Below are 12657 nucleotides of genomic sequence, written 5' to 3'. Positions count from 1 at the left end.
TATAAAAAGAGAGGATTTCACAAAGAAATATGCAGGCTTTATACCTGTGTGGGTATTAGACTGGTACAGATGTCTTTAATAAATATCTTTATTACATAAATGTCTTTAAAACTGGTTTGAACATAATAGTCAAAACAAACTTTGGTTAGATGTTAGAAGCTTGTGCCAAGACATATTATTAGTGTGAAATAAATGAAAAATGAGTTTTAGATAGAAAATATAAATACAAATTAGTATTAAAGTATGAGGTCTAAATATCAAAGCCACTGGACACATCAATTCAGCATGTCTCTTCACAGATGAGAGGTGGTAAGGTGAAATGTGAACTAAAAAGAAAAACAATAGAGAGGAAGGTGTGGCCAAGTATTAAACAGATTGTTGAGATTTTAAAGGAAATAAACATAAAAGGAACATACTTCTTCTTCATCCTGCGATCCCGCTCTGCCTGAGTTCCCAGTTTACCCAGCCCCAGAGTATCGTGGATGCCCATTTCAAAATCTGAAACACAGTCCATGTTCATTCGCAATACCAAAAATCTACTCCAGCAATTCAATGGCAGAATTTGTTACTTTTCAACACATTCATTTCTCACTCATTTGATACAGTGCCCTACGGTGCTAAAAATAAGTACCCAAGCACAGCTTCACCACTAGCTCAGTGACTGTTTGGGGATTTTCATGTTTTGTGCTTGCTGTTGTATGCAAGTGTATTGCCCTTCCTTCACAAAATATCCTTGAACAGCATGCTCCGTACGAATGACTCATATTGTCCACAGTGATGGGAATGGTCTAACGTTCTACAATATACCATGATTCCTGAGGATTATAAAGTAGTACTGTAGCAAACCAGATCTTTTCTCCAATTTTCTTAGCTACTGGAAGAAGGGTCACAAGAGGCTTGTTGTTGGCACACAAGCTTCTAGTGTATCACTAAAGGCAACAGCAGACCTGGCTATTGCAGGTAAAAAAAAACAGTGAAAAAATCATCATTATTGTGTCATAACTGGGGAAAAGTGATCCAGTACACTATATTTTTACTACTGTATGTGAATTTCAACTTTCTATTGTCACATTTAGTCTTGCAAATTGTGACAATACAAACTTCCTAGTTTTTCAAAATATGTATTTGTAGTATGCATTTGCTACTGTTATAAACAGTGTTCTTTAAAACCTGAAGGACTTGTATTAACTTGTTTTAAATTGTTTATTCAAAACATGAGCTCATAGGCATTTAAAATGCATTCTTCACTTTTAAAACTAATAACATGCTATGACGCATGTACACTTACTCAAAATAAACAGCTAATTAATTGAGATTTCTCATTTTAAATGCAGGGGCTCCCCTGCCTCAGATTGAGAAACCATCAAAATGCCTCTAAAAATACATGATAAAACATCAAAGCTGGCTTAACCATCCAATAAACTTTTAAAGGTGAGTGTTTTGCTACAGATTTGTGTACAGTACATCAAAAATATAAATGTCAAAAAGTACCAAGCCTAGCCATACTGAAATGTGTAAAAAAACCTTAAACATTTGCATGACAGATACCTGCTAGCTATAATGACCTTCAATATAATATTTTCCAGGCTGGGACTGTCATGTGATTTAGCTTGGCAAAATACAGAAATCTAACAATAATATGAAGCAGGGAATCTTGCAAAACAAATGTCCATCCATCCATTTTCTAAACACTTTTTCAGGATCACGGAAGACCCAAAGCCTATCCCAGCAAGCAATGGGTGCAAGGTGGGATACACCCTGGATGGGAGGCCAGTCTACCCCAAGGCAGACAAATACACATACACAGGCATGCACACATTCACACCTTGGGCCAATTTTCCCAGAATTCAATTGACCTACCAGTATGTCTTTAGACTGCAGGAGGAAATCCACACAAACACAGGGAGAACATACAACTCCACACAGATAGCACCCCAGGTCTGGAACCAACCCCTGGGGCAATGCTAACCACTGCTCCACCGCTGAGCACAATCAAATTCTAATTGAACCCCCCCAAAAGTTTAACATAAAGTGTTGACAAAGTTCAGGCTTAGGTTATAAGGTTAGAAAAGGTTATTCAAAAAGCAAACAATTCCAAAAGATGATTGACGGCTGTACCATGCATTGCAGTTGCCTCTTTGCCCATCTGCATGAACCGTCCCTTTTCCTTCTTGCCGAAGAGGCGCCCGATGGAGGACTTGATTCCTTTCTTCTTATTTCCCCTGTGCAGAGAGTCCTGGCTGCTGTTACTGCTGCTCGTCTGCTCCTCCGGCCTGAAACACAGCCCACGCACTCACCATGTATCCCTTCATACTGTCACAGTGCTGCGCTCTGAGGCAACAGCCTCGGTTTACGCATGTGCATCAGTTTTTATATTTCAGAGATGCAGGCAACATCCTGCACTTTAGAGAACAATCTTCAAAGCATTTTCTAGAAAATTGTCTCCCTTTGGAAAAAGATGCTTTAAAATCCCATGTATATCATGTACTGTATACAGTAGGTGAAAACAGAAAAATGTAGTTTTTATATAGCAACATTACTTCAGCCTTACTGGCATCTTCATACTTTTATACTTTTAGCTAATCAGGAGCAGAAGGCAATATTTTGCACAAATTACCAAAATATATACATCACATTTTGTAAGGTGTTATTTACCCGTTCAATAACATGATTCAAAAACAAAACTTTTGTTTTGTTATTATACTGAATTACATACAGTATGTGTCAGATTGATTTTAATTTTAGTGGCATAAGTTAGTTTTGTCCAGTTCTGATTCTTCTGGGCAAGTAACATGTCTACAATGTTCTTTTTAAAGCACAAACTGAAGAGCTGGGAGAAGCTGTTAAATTGGTCCAGTTAAGACAGTAACAACATGTTTAGCTTGTTAACAGATACTTTAGAAGATTTAAATGTCTTTAAAATTGTTTTGAACATGAGAATGAAAACAAACTCATATAGCTTTTAGATGCTTGTGCCTAGGAGCTACAGTATTTTTAGTCTGACTTAAAAAACGAGAAAGTTACCTTAAACAAAACATATGAATAAAAAATACCATTAAATACATGAAAGGAGCTAACATTAAAGTGAAAACCTGCAGATGCACCTGTCTGGAATTAGACAGCCCTGATGAAAAGTATTCAAAATGATCTACCAATTGTGAAAAATGCTCTATTCACATATTACAGTATATGTTGCTACAATTTATTCTGGTAAATGATAATAGCATAGTGTTTGACTACACTTGATGTCTTTCAATTTTATACTCCGCAGTTTATTGATCAGTTGATTGTTCTGTATTGTACTTCACTGTTGAGAAAATAGAGGAGAAACTTCATCATTTAAATAAAAGTCTTGATTTGTTTTTTTCTCAATATGGAATTCAAGGAGTGGCAAGTGTCATTGTACAGAAAAATATGACTGCTTTTGAATGGCTCACACTTCAATAAGTTAACTGTAATAATAATGAATAATGTAACGAGAGAAAAAAACTCTTACTGAATGAAGCTTACAAGCTAATAGAGACTGCAATTGCAGTGACAACATGTGCAGCTGTGTTTGCCTGTTGTGTTTGGAAGTGAATATGGAAATGAAATGCAAATGATGCCGACAGATCTGCAGGAGCAGATACACCCATTTACCCTCTGCCATCCTCCACACTGCCAGACAGCAGGGCGTGTCCGATGTGCTCCAGCCTCAGACTGCGTGGAGAGGAGGGCGGTGAAGTCTCACACTTGATGGTGGTCTTGTCTTCCCGGGACTCATCCCTCGAAACTGGAGACTGAGAGTAAAGCACCTCATTTTAAACCTGAACTATGGGCAAAGCAGCACCTTTGAGATCCTCAGACATTGCCTTAATAACAAGACAACATGACACAAAGTAATTGTGCAGGAGGCCCATCTCCTGCAGCAAAGACAACATTACCATATTCCACCTTGTCTACAACTGGGTCAAATACGATTACACACTAGAGGTATTGTAAGAGGTTCTGTTATTGAACTGCCTTCAGTAAGTGCACTACAGTAAAACTTCTCCCCCGGCGTGCTGAGAACCTGTAAAACTCAAAGTGTTTTCAGCGAAAGCACCCTTTTTAGAGTTTTCAGTGTAATGAGGTTGTACCAAATTAGATATCAGTGATTTTGCCATGAGTAGCAGATTTTCATGTACCAGTATATTTACATCTTCATATTTTAAAGTAAAAAAAATCAGTAGCACTTACGAGCACTTTTCTGCGATGTTTCCGTAAATCGCTAGGCTGATAGCATTTAAGAAAAAAAGCAGAGATAGGCACAGACAAAATTAAACATCTGGCTGATGTTTACTTAAGGCTTCATGGACAGTCACATTGTCCTTAGCTAAACCTGTTTTAATTACAACATATCTATTGGTACTTTAACATTGTAGCATACATTCTCTGATATGACAAAATGTCATTTTATTCCTGGAGTACAAAAATGATTTATAAATATCCATCCATCCAAATTCTAACTGCTTTATCCCATTAAAGTCATGGGGGAGCCGTAACCTATGCCAGCAAGCAACGGGCCAGGGACATACCCTGGATTCCAACTTATCACAGGTACACACAGACATAGACATTGACATTGTCACACAGGCTCACACCAGGGCCAGTTCTCCCAGGAGCCATTTAACCTGCCAGTACCATATATCTTTGGCCTGTGGGAGAAAAATGGAGTGCCGGAAGGAAACCCAAGCAAACATGGGGAGAACATACAGTACAAATTTCACACAGATACTGTAGCACCTCAGAAATTGAGCCCAGTGCCCCAACACAGAATGCTCACCACAGCACTACAATACCACTCCAACTTATAGATATAAAAGTGAGAAAAATGAATATTTCCCATATTTTTTAAGCAATTCGGCAGGGCACATCAGGGGTTCCACTCTGCTGGTGGGGGTTGTATTGAAATGTTGGTCTTACCAGTGTCATGATGCCCAGCTCATGGGCAGCAGTGCGGGAGGACAGTTTGGGGGTGGATCGCCCGCTGACAGGGGGCGAGGAGCTGGCAAGGGACAGAGCAGTGACGGAGGTGGGAATGGAGGACCGTGGGCGGAGGGGGGGCATGTTGAGCCCGTCCATGCTGCTGCTGGTCACCCTGCTCTCAATCTCCTCCGCTCGCAGTTCGGCGGACTCTTTCTCCTCCTGGATCATCCTGCCAACAGCAGCACACACAGCACGTCTGAGCCCTCACTACCACACTGTGCAGCACAGCTGCTGTACTAATATCTGCCACTGGCTGTTGAACAGTACTAAATATAAACCTATAGTAAAATGGCAGTAAAATGGCACACCATTTCAACTGTGGAGCCTTCTTCAAGTGTGAAGACTTCTAAAGGTTCCTTGACACCAGAAGGCTTCATAGCCAAAACATTGTGTCTCTTTTCCTTTCAGCATGGAATAAGTATTTGTCTTTTCCTTCGCTGTTGATGCAGCTGTCTACTTGAACTTCTTTGACACAATCTTATACTAATATTGTAAGTTTGCTCACGTGCAAAGGGTCTGTACTGTCCACTGCCGGAGTTATTTACCAACACTCACCTTGTATTTGAAACCGCTGTGAAAAACTTTAAAGAACGTGTGATTCCTGTACAAGTCTTTTTCTTAACAACAGAAATCAAGGGCAAAGTATTCAAATAGATTGAAACATATTGGACTTTTTTTAATCTGTCTACTGTGTTTGTGGACAGTGAGCGAGAAAAAGAGAAAGTATCTAAACACAATATAGAAAAAAAGCTTCTAACAAAGAAGAGTTTCCAGTCTGCATGAAACACATATTTGCTTTGTCTTCATAAAGACACCAAAGCAATTCTGAACAAGGTACCTCCTATCATAGAGGGAACTGTGGGATCAGTTTCTGAAGTGAAGTCTTCTACTTGAAATCTCTTGCATACCACATACCATACAAGAGCACAGTGAGTGTTTAATTTAAAAAAATGGAAGCTAGAAGGACTCAAAAGAATAATTGGTTAGCAAGGGCAATAATTTCTAAAAGGTAATCAGTGTGAGGGGTTGCTTCCATGTTTACAATGTGAAAACAGCTGCTCAAATTAATTGATTCATGTATTTTTTTCTTAGATCTATATATGTGTATTTATAAAGAATGTGTATAGTCTCATGTGTATAGAATGTGTGTAGTCTCAATGCTGCAATCATAAGGCAGTCGCTTTTTGTTTTTTGTTTGATATATGATGAAAATGAAGATAATTACAGTACTCTGGCCAACGTTGTGCATGCATTAAACACATGCAGACAAGATATGTACAAAGCATGTTTGGATTGCATACAGGGAAGAAAATGGTTAAATACTGTATATTGTTGAATGCACTGTGCCCTTATCAGATGGAACAGCTAGTGGGCAATTTTGCTATGTATGTCAGCATTTAGAGCTTAATTAATGCCTGTTCCATGAGTTCTTATCACGGTCCGATTAACTGCATTTAATGAAAGCTACTGTGTTCCACTGTTTCATAATAATTAAAATGACAACATAAAAACTAATTTCGTTCCTCTAACACTAAAATTCCCCCACGGAGAATACAGACACAATAGCTGTTTTTTTTGCCTCTTCCAAAGGCTATTTTAACTTCATGTCCCAAAAATGTCTCTGTGTTCAGCTTTCCTGAAAGACTAAGGTGATCAGTCTTGATTTACTTCATATTATCAGTTACAGAACCTGCCTATGCTGATTCATTAAAAAAAACGGAATCAGAACTGACTGAAATGGAATCATATTGGATACATACAGTATCTTATTGGATAATTATTTTATAATACTATTTTTTTTCTAGAACAGTCTTCTTATTTTATTACTTAGTTGTTTTGTCTTCATTTGTCAACTCCTAATCAGTGTAAAAGACCCATGTTCAATCAAAGAAGATGTAAGAAAAAATATTAATTTCTTGTTCTATAAATATCAGTGGCATAAATTACGTAATGTGACATAGCAATCAATTTATTACAAGCATACAAAACCATTTAGAACATGTTTGTCTTTTGATATATTTGGATTATTCAGTGAAGAAGAAAACCACTGAAAGGCTAATGATACAAGGACAATAAATTCTGTATTTTATAGTTAAGACAGACTTCTATATAGTGGGAATAAATAATCCCATAGGCTACATAATATTGTGGATTTCAGATTAAATAAATTGATTTAATTTACAGTTTCAGCCTAGATTTTTTAAATAAACTATAATTTTCTTATTATTTTCTTAAGAAATAATTTGGCAGTGAATTGTACATTTTAATAGCGTACAAGGCATTGATGCAAAATTAAATTACATTTTGTAAACCACAATTCACTGATTTAAAAAAAAAATATATCTCATTTTAACAAGAAACAAAAATGCATGAAGATTGACATTTTCATTCTCATTCTTGTCAAAAAGTAAATGATATTTAAGTTCACATTTCTTCATATAACAGCGCATCACACTTATATATTTTGCCATCCAGGGAATTGTCCTCCAGTCTGTAGATTGACAACCTTGAGGGACAGTGGGTATTTTAATGTTTTAAAATCTTGTTACGATATACATTGTCTCATCTTCTTACAATATGCACTGTGACTAACATGGCATTTATGCTTTAAATGCAAACGTGCCTTAAGAAACACATGCTTAGGAATATGTGGGTCAAAGCTGACATCTCCAATAGAGAACAATTAACAAACCTAGAGTGTTTGATCGAAAAATTAGAATACACAATACCAAGCAATCTATTAGTCTTCACAGTATGCTGTTCCAAGCATCGTATCACAATTTCTTTATAATATGAATATCAACCTAATAAAGTGCAGGTTGTAGAAGCTGTACAGGTAGACGTGACTGTTTTTGACAGCAGTTTTAACAACTTAACATCTTTTTCATTTTGGTGTTAAGGTGTCTAAGTGGTTACTACTACTGTGTAGGGTCTGACTCTGATAATAGGCCAGGGTTCTTTTTTTTCTGGACAGTTATTAAACTCCCTATTATATAATTACTGTCTTCACATTGGTGTATTTGGTGAATTGACAGTATGTCTTTTTAATCCATCACCAATGGAAGGCCAAGAAAGGATAGTTACAAATTCAGATAACACTAAAACAGTTAATACTTGTTTTCTGTTGAAATTATTCATGTGTACTGAATATGAAAATCATTACTATGAACTGCTGGCCGGTATCTGTTCCTACTGTATATTCAACTGTTCATGTTAGATGATCACTTGCATTTTAAAAGTTTACGAATTTTAGGACACAGAGATTTTGACTTGTAATTACAGGGCATGTGTCTTGGGAGCAGAGAAACCCACACTTCCAGTCTCTATTTTCATTAAGGACCAAGGTCATTGCCTACTATACTGAGCTGTATGAAGTGTAATAAGAGGATTTGTCATTGATGCTGTACAGCAGAAGGCAATATGATAAGTCTCTTGACACCATCACCAAGATTGTTTTCAATGGTGCTTGTGTATAAAATGTGCAATTAATCTGTAAATCTGGAGCATCCTCTACTGTAAGACACAATTTCTTCAAAATAATTATTTCACCATTTTATTTCCTGGCTGTATATAACTGTAGTCTATTTTCCTTCAGATTTTGTTTCAAAATAAATGTTGCACATTGAACATTGTACTGTGTATTTATACAATTTCTAAAGCTACAGAACCACAGAATATTGTTGAATGAATGTTGAAGCTGTACGTGTCAGATTTCTACCACAGCAAAACAACTGATATTTTGAATGACATAATCCATTGCAATCTTCCCTCTAAAGACCAAGTCTTACTACAAAACAAAGCAATTATGAACAAAATAATTTAGGCGCTTGTGTGTATGCAACATAAGGCACTGCCGTTTCTTTATTTTTTTACAGATGCTGCACATTGGTGGTGGGATGGAGGGGAGTCCTCATTATCTGTAAAGCCCTCTGAGTGGAGAGTCCAGAAAAGCGCTATATACTGTAAGTGTAAGCAATTATTATTAATTATTATAAAAGCTATTTGTGAATCAGTATTTTTAATTTAATGAAGACTCTCTCTCCAATGTCTTGTTTGTTATTTTTTTGTAAGAATCCCAGTCCTAAAAAAACTGCAATGGATATGGAAGAACGTTTCTCCTTGTAGTCATCCATGCAGTCTAGTAGCCATCTCCCACTTGCTAACCTGATCTCTTCATTGATGGCATCCAACTGCTCCTGCAACATCAATGCCAATGTCTGGGCGTCTGAGTGCCCACTTGGTGAAAGCAGGTCAGCTGAGCTGAAGATTGTCTCGTGGTCATCATCATCAATGTCAGAGAGCTCGGGGTCGCTCTCTACCAGGTGGGCAACGCTGGCTCGGACACTGGGAGGCTGGGACCGTTCCCAGTCCTGGTCAATCACAGGGAGAATCTACAAAGCACAGCATAGCTCTTAGCAACACAACAACTGTGGGAAAAACAGAAGGCAGAGGCCCAGAAAAGTACAGCAAAATATCACTAACACAAACATTTTGGTTTATACTAAAATGAAAAGCATATATCTGAAACCTAGAACAACAGTAGGTTTTATAAAAATTTGTCTTAAGAAATTAAAACTTTAGTTTTCTACTGCTCCATGCCAGTAATTTCATCTTAACGATCCACTCCTTATAAAGTGCAGAAAACAAATCTCTAAATTTCTCTGTGCCATGTGGTGTTTTATATTTTCTTACTTTTAATTAAAATAAGTCTAACTTGAACATCATTTGAAGCTTTAATCCATAATTATCCATAATACGTTTTAAAAACTTACATTTCAGAATCCAAATGGAAGCCAAAATTAAAACAAAAAGATGTTAAATATGCAGTTGAGGAAAAAGTAAAATGAGAAAGCATAGTAATAAAATACACGACTCAGTTTTGTCATGTCAAAGAACTTTACTAACCACTTTTATTTACATACCCTTACAAGTACAATTCTTTTTAAAATATTTCAACATCCAAATCATCTGACATTTTGCTCCATGCTGTTATTTTCAGTCACACATTTTGGTCATACACAAGCCCATTGCTCAAGATAACTGCTCTTGCACATTTATTTTTACAGCCATTTTACTGTACATCAGCATTCTTTTGGAGATTACTACAAAACCTGAATCGATTTTGCTTCATTTTTGTGTCTTTTCACCATATGTTCGCACCTTTGTGGGCTCGTCTCTCAGTGCTGCCAGTCGGCCCTTCTGCGCTCTACGAATTACTGCTGTGGTGCCAAAGTGCTCAGCCTGGGCATCCACCACCGAGCCAATGGAGAAGCGCAGGTCTGTGGCACTACCCACCTGAGACCTGAGCACAGGGCAGAGCAGACGTATTATCATTTACTATAGTCACCAGTCAATAGGAGACTGCTTATGAGGAAAACGCATAGTGCATTTCTGAGTGTTGCTGCTCTATTTGAACAGTCTGATGGATGCCTTATGAAGAAAAAAAAAACTATAGAGTTACTAAGAAGGCATATTGAATGAAAACCGACAAGACACATCAGGAAAGGCTTCTTGAATGACTGGAAGTTTAGCAATATAATCTTCGGCACTGTGTGGTTTCCCACACAGGACGGACACGGAGAGCTATATTTACCGTGGATGTGTGCCATCTCCAAAAGCGCCACTTCTCCTTTTCAGATGTTCAACTTCAGCCCTTAATTTTTCCATTTCATTTACTAGGCGTTCCTAAAACATTAAGTTAAAAAGATATGGAACTCCTAATGGAATACTGCTGTACATACTGCTATATACTGTACATAATGCTGCATAAACTGAATCTAACATATATTTTTCATTATTTTTATTTTGTCATCCTTTATACAGTATTTCTATAAGGTTACAAGAACCACTTTATTATTTTTTACATAAAATACAACATTAGATTATTTTGTACATACTGTATGTTAGTTTTAAATTTAGCATGTAAAAAACAAGTTTTCAGAGATACCGTACCTTTGTGTGATGATACTCTTCGAGTTGCTTTTGGGTATTTTCCAAATCTTGAATAAGAGTGTTCTACAAAAAAAGAAGCTAAATAAAAGTAATACAGGAATGATAAGACATCCTAGGGGCTTAACTGATTAACTCCAGCGTGCACTGGGGGCTAGGGCCTATTCTCTCAGTCACTGATGGTATGGGTGGAAACTGGACACACAGTCAAACTCTGAAGGGAAAAAAGGAACATGGTTTAACTGGAAAATTCCAAATACTAAACCTCGTACAAAAAAAAAACATTTATAAAAAGACAAACCGAAGCTGAAACAATGCTAAAGATCTAAGTAGCAGAGCTGACAACTTTGTGCAACTCCAAGTTCTTCCTTGCAGCAGTCTTTGAGAGATCTGTGAGGTTTCCTGCAATATAAATCTATTGACAGAGAGCATCGTATTACTTATGAAGGTCATGATAACACAGAGACAATCTGGCGCAAAGAGGGACAAAACAGTGGATGTGACTCCAGTCCATTGCAAGGCACAATATCAGGGACAGTTTAGCATCCCTTTTACAATTAACCTACTGTAGTTAGCGTGTCTTAAGAAGGTGGGATTCAATCTTTGAGGTGGATCTGAAACTGTTCATTGATTTAGTACACAAACAAAATCCACAAAGGCATGGAGAGAATTAGCAAACTCCACACAGAAGGTGCCCCAGTCTGAAACCTAGGACCCAGTAGTGATGAGGCAGCAGTCACTGTGATGTCCTTTTAAGACCACTTCAACACAATGGTAAATTAGCAGACAACAGAGACCCAACAATCTCCTAGAATATTACTACCTCTTGCTAAAATGGAGATAAAGTCCAAATACTGTTAAAACTGTGAATACTGTAAATACTGTGAAAGAAGAAAACACCTGAATCGTCTCATGTTCTCACCTTGTCCTCGAGAGCAGCCATTCGTTCTTTGAGGTGGAGCTGCAGCCGTTCGTTGGATTCTGTCAGGAGGCGGTCAACGGTGTCTGAAAGACGTTTGTTGTGTTCTTCGTTCATTTTTTCTCTCTGCCTGGCCTGCCGCAGTGAAATACTAAGTGAGAAAGAAGCTGGTCGAACCTTGTGCGTGACCTCTAGCATATCCTCCGACACACAACTGGTAATGAAGAGAAACTGACAGCTGTGAAAATGACCTTACTTACTGGAATTCAATGTTTTAACGTCTTTTTGATATATATAAAAGAATTGTGCTTCATTCAAGGCAAAACATTAAAGCACAGACTGAGTGGACACACTGATCTTTAGCGCTGATCTGTTGCCAGGTCAGTACTGTATCAAATGGCTTCGTGTAGCCTTGTCAGAACTAAAGGCCACACATCTGAAATAAATCCCTCAATGCTATGCACACCAATATTGGGAAGACTTCAAAAACTTGAATTTTATTTTACTTTACAGGGATTTTACTGGGTATATTTTTAGTTCTTTTCAATATGGACATATACTGTACATTTGGAACAGAATAATTTGACAATGTGAAGTTTGTTCAAATCAAACAACTCAAGTATAGTGTTATAACTTAAATATTCACATATTGAATTATGAGAAAGCCTCCAGCAACTGTTCATAAGCAGAATAACCAGCAGGTGGCACAATACATCACAAAGAGGTACTCACAGTTCAGACATGTCTAATACTGTACTGAGCAATAAGGCTGCAGCATTGAA

General features: G+C 37.4%; 1 protein-coding gene across 12 annotated transcripts in view; it reads right to left on the bottom strand.

Annotated features, from left to right (window-relative positions):
* Positions 1 to 12657, bottom strand: part of ppfia4 (PTPRF interacting protein alpha 4) — a 122115-nt gene that overhangs the window by 18124 nt on the left and 91334 nt on the right. For 9 of the 12 annotated variants that reach the window (XM_069190307.1, XM_015342274.2, XM_015342281.2 and 6 more), the window contains exons 10-19: positions 11879 to 12010; positions 10960 to 11022; positions 10601 to 10692; positions 10168 to 10309; positions 9172 to 9398; positions 4945 to 5176; positions 4219 to 4254; positions 3640 to 3779; positions 2119 to 2273; positions 417 to 498 (exon numbers count right to left, since the gene is read on the bottom strand). In XM_069190307.1, the coding sequence (XP_069046408.1) occupies positions 417 to 498; positions 2119 to 2273; positions 3640 to 3779; positions 4219 to 4254; positions 4945 to 5176; positions 9172 to 9398; positions 10168 to 10309; positions 10601 to 10692; positions 10960 to 11022; positions 11879 to 12010 (1301 nt within the window). The remainder of the gene's footprint in view (positions 1 to 416; positions 499 to 2118; positions 2274 to 3639; positions 3780 to 4218; positions 4255 to 4944; positions 5177 to 9171; positions 9399 to 10167; positions 10310 to 10600; positions 10693 to 10959; positions 11023 to 11878; positions 12011 to 12657) is intronic. The other 3 variants (XM_069190311.1, XM_015342289.2, XM_069190309.1) reach the window with 2 other exon arrangements.

Source organism: Lepisosteus oculatus, chromosome 5 (assembly GCF_040954835.1).
Source record: "Lepisosteus oculatus isolate fLepOcu1 chromosome 5, fLepOcu1.hap2, whole genome shotgun sequence".
Lineage (NCBI taxonomy): Eukaryota > Metazoa > Chordata > Actinopteri > Semionotiformes > Lepisosteidae > Lepisosteus > Lepisosteus oculatus.
This window is presented reverse-complemented; position numbering and strand designations above follow the sequence as displayed.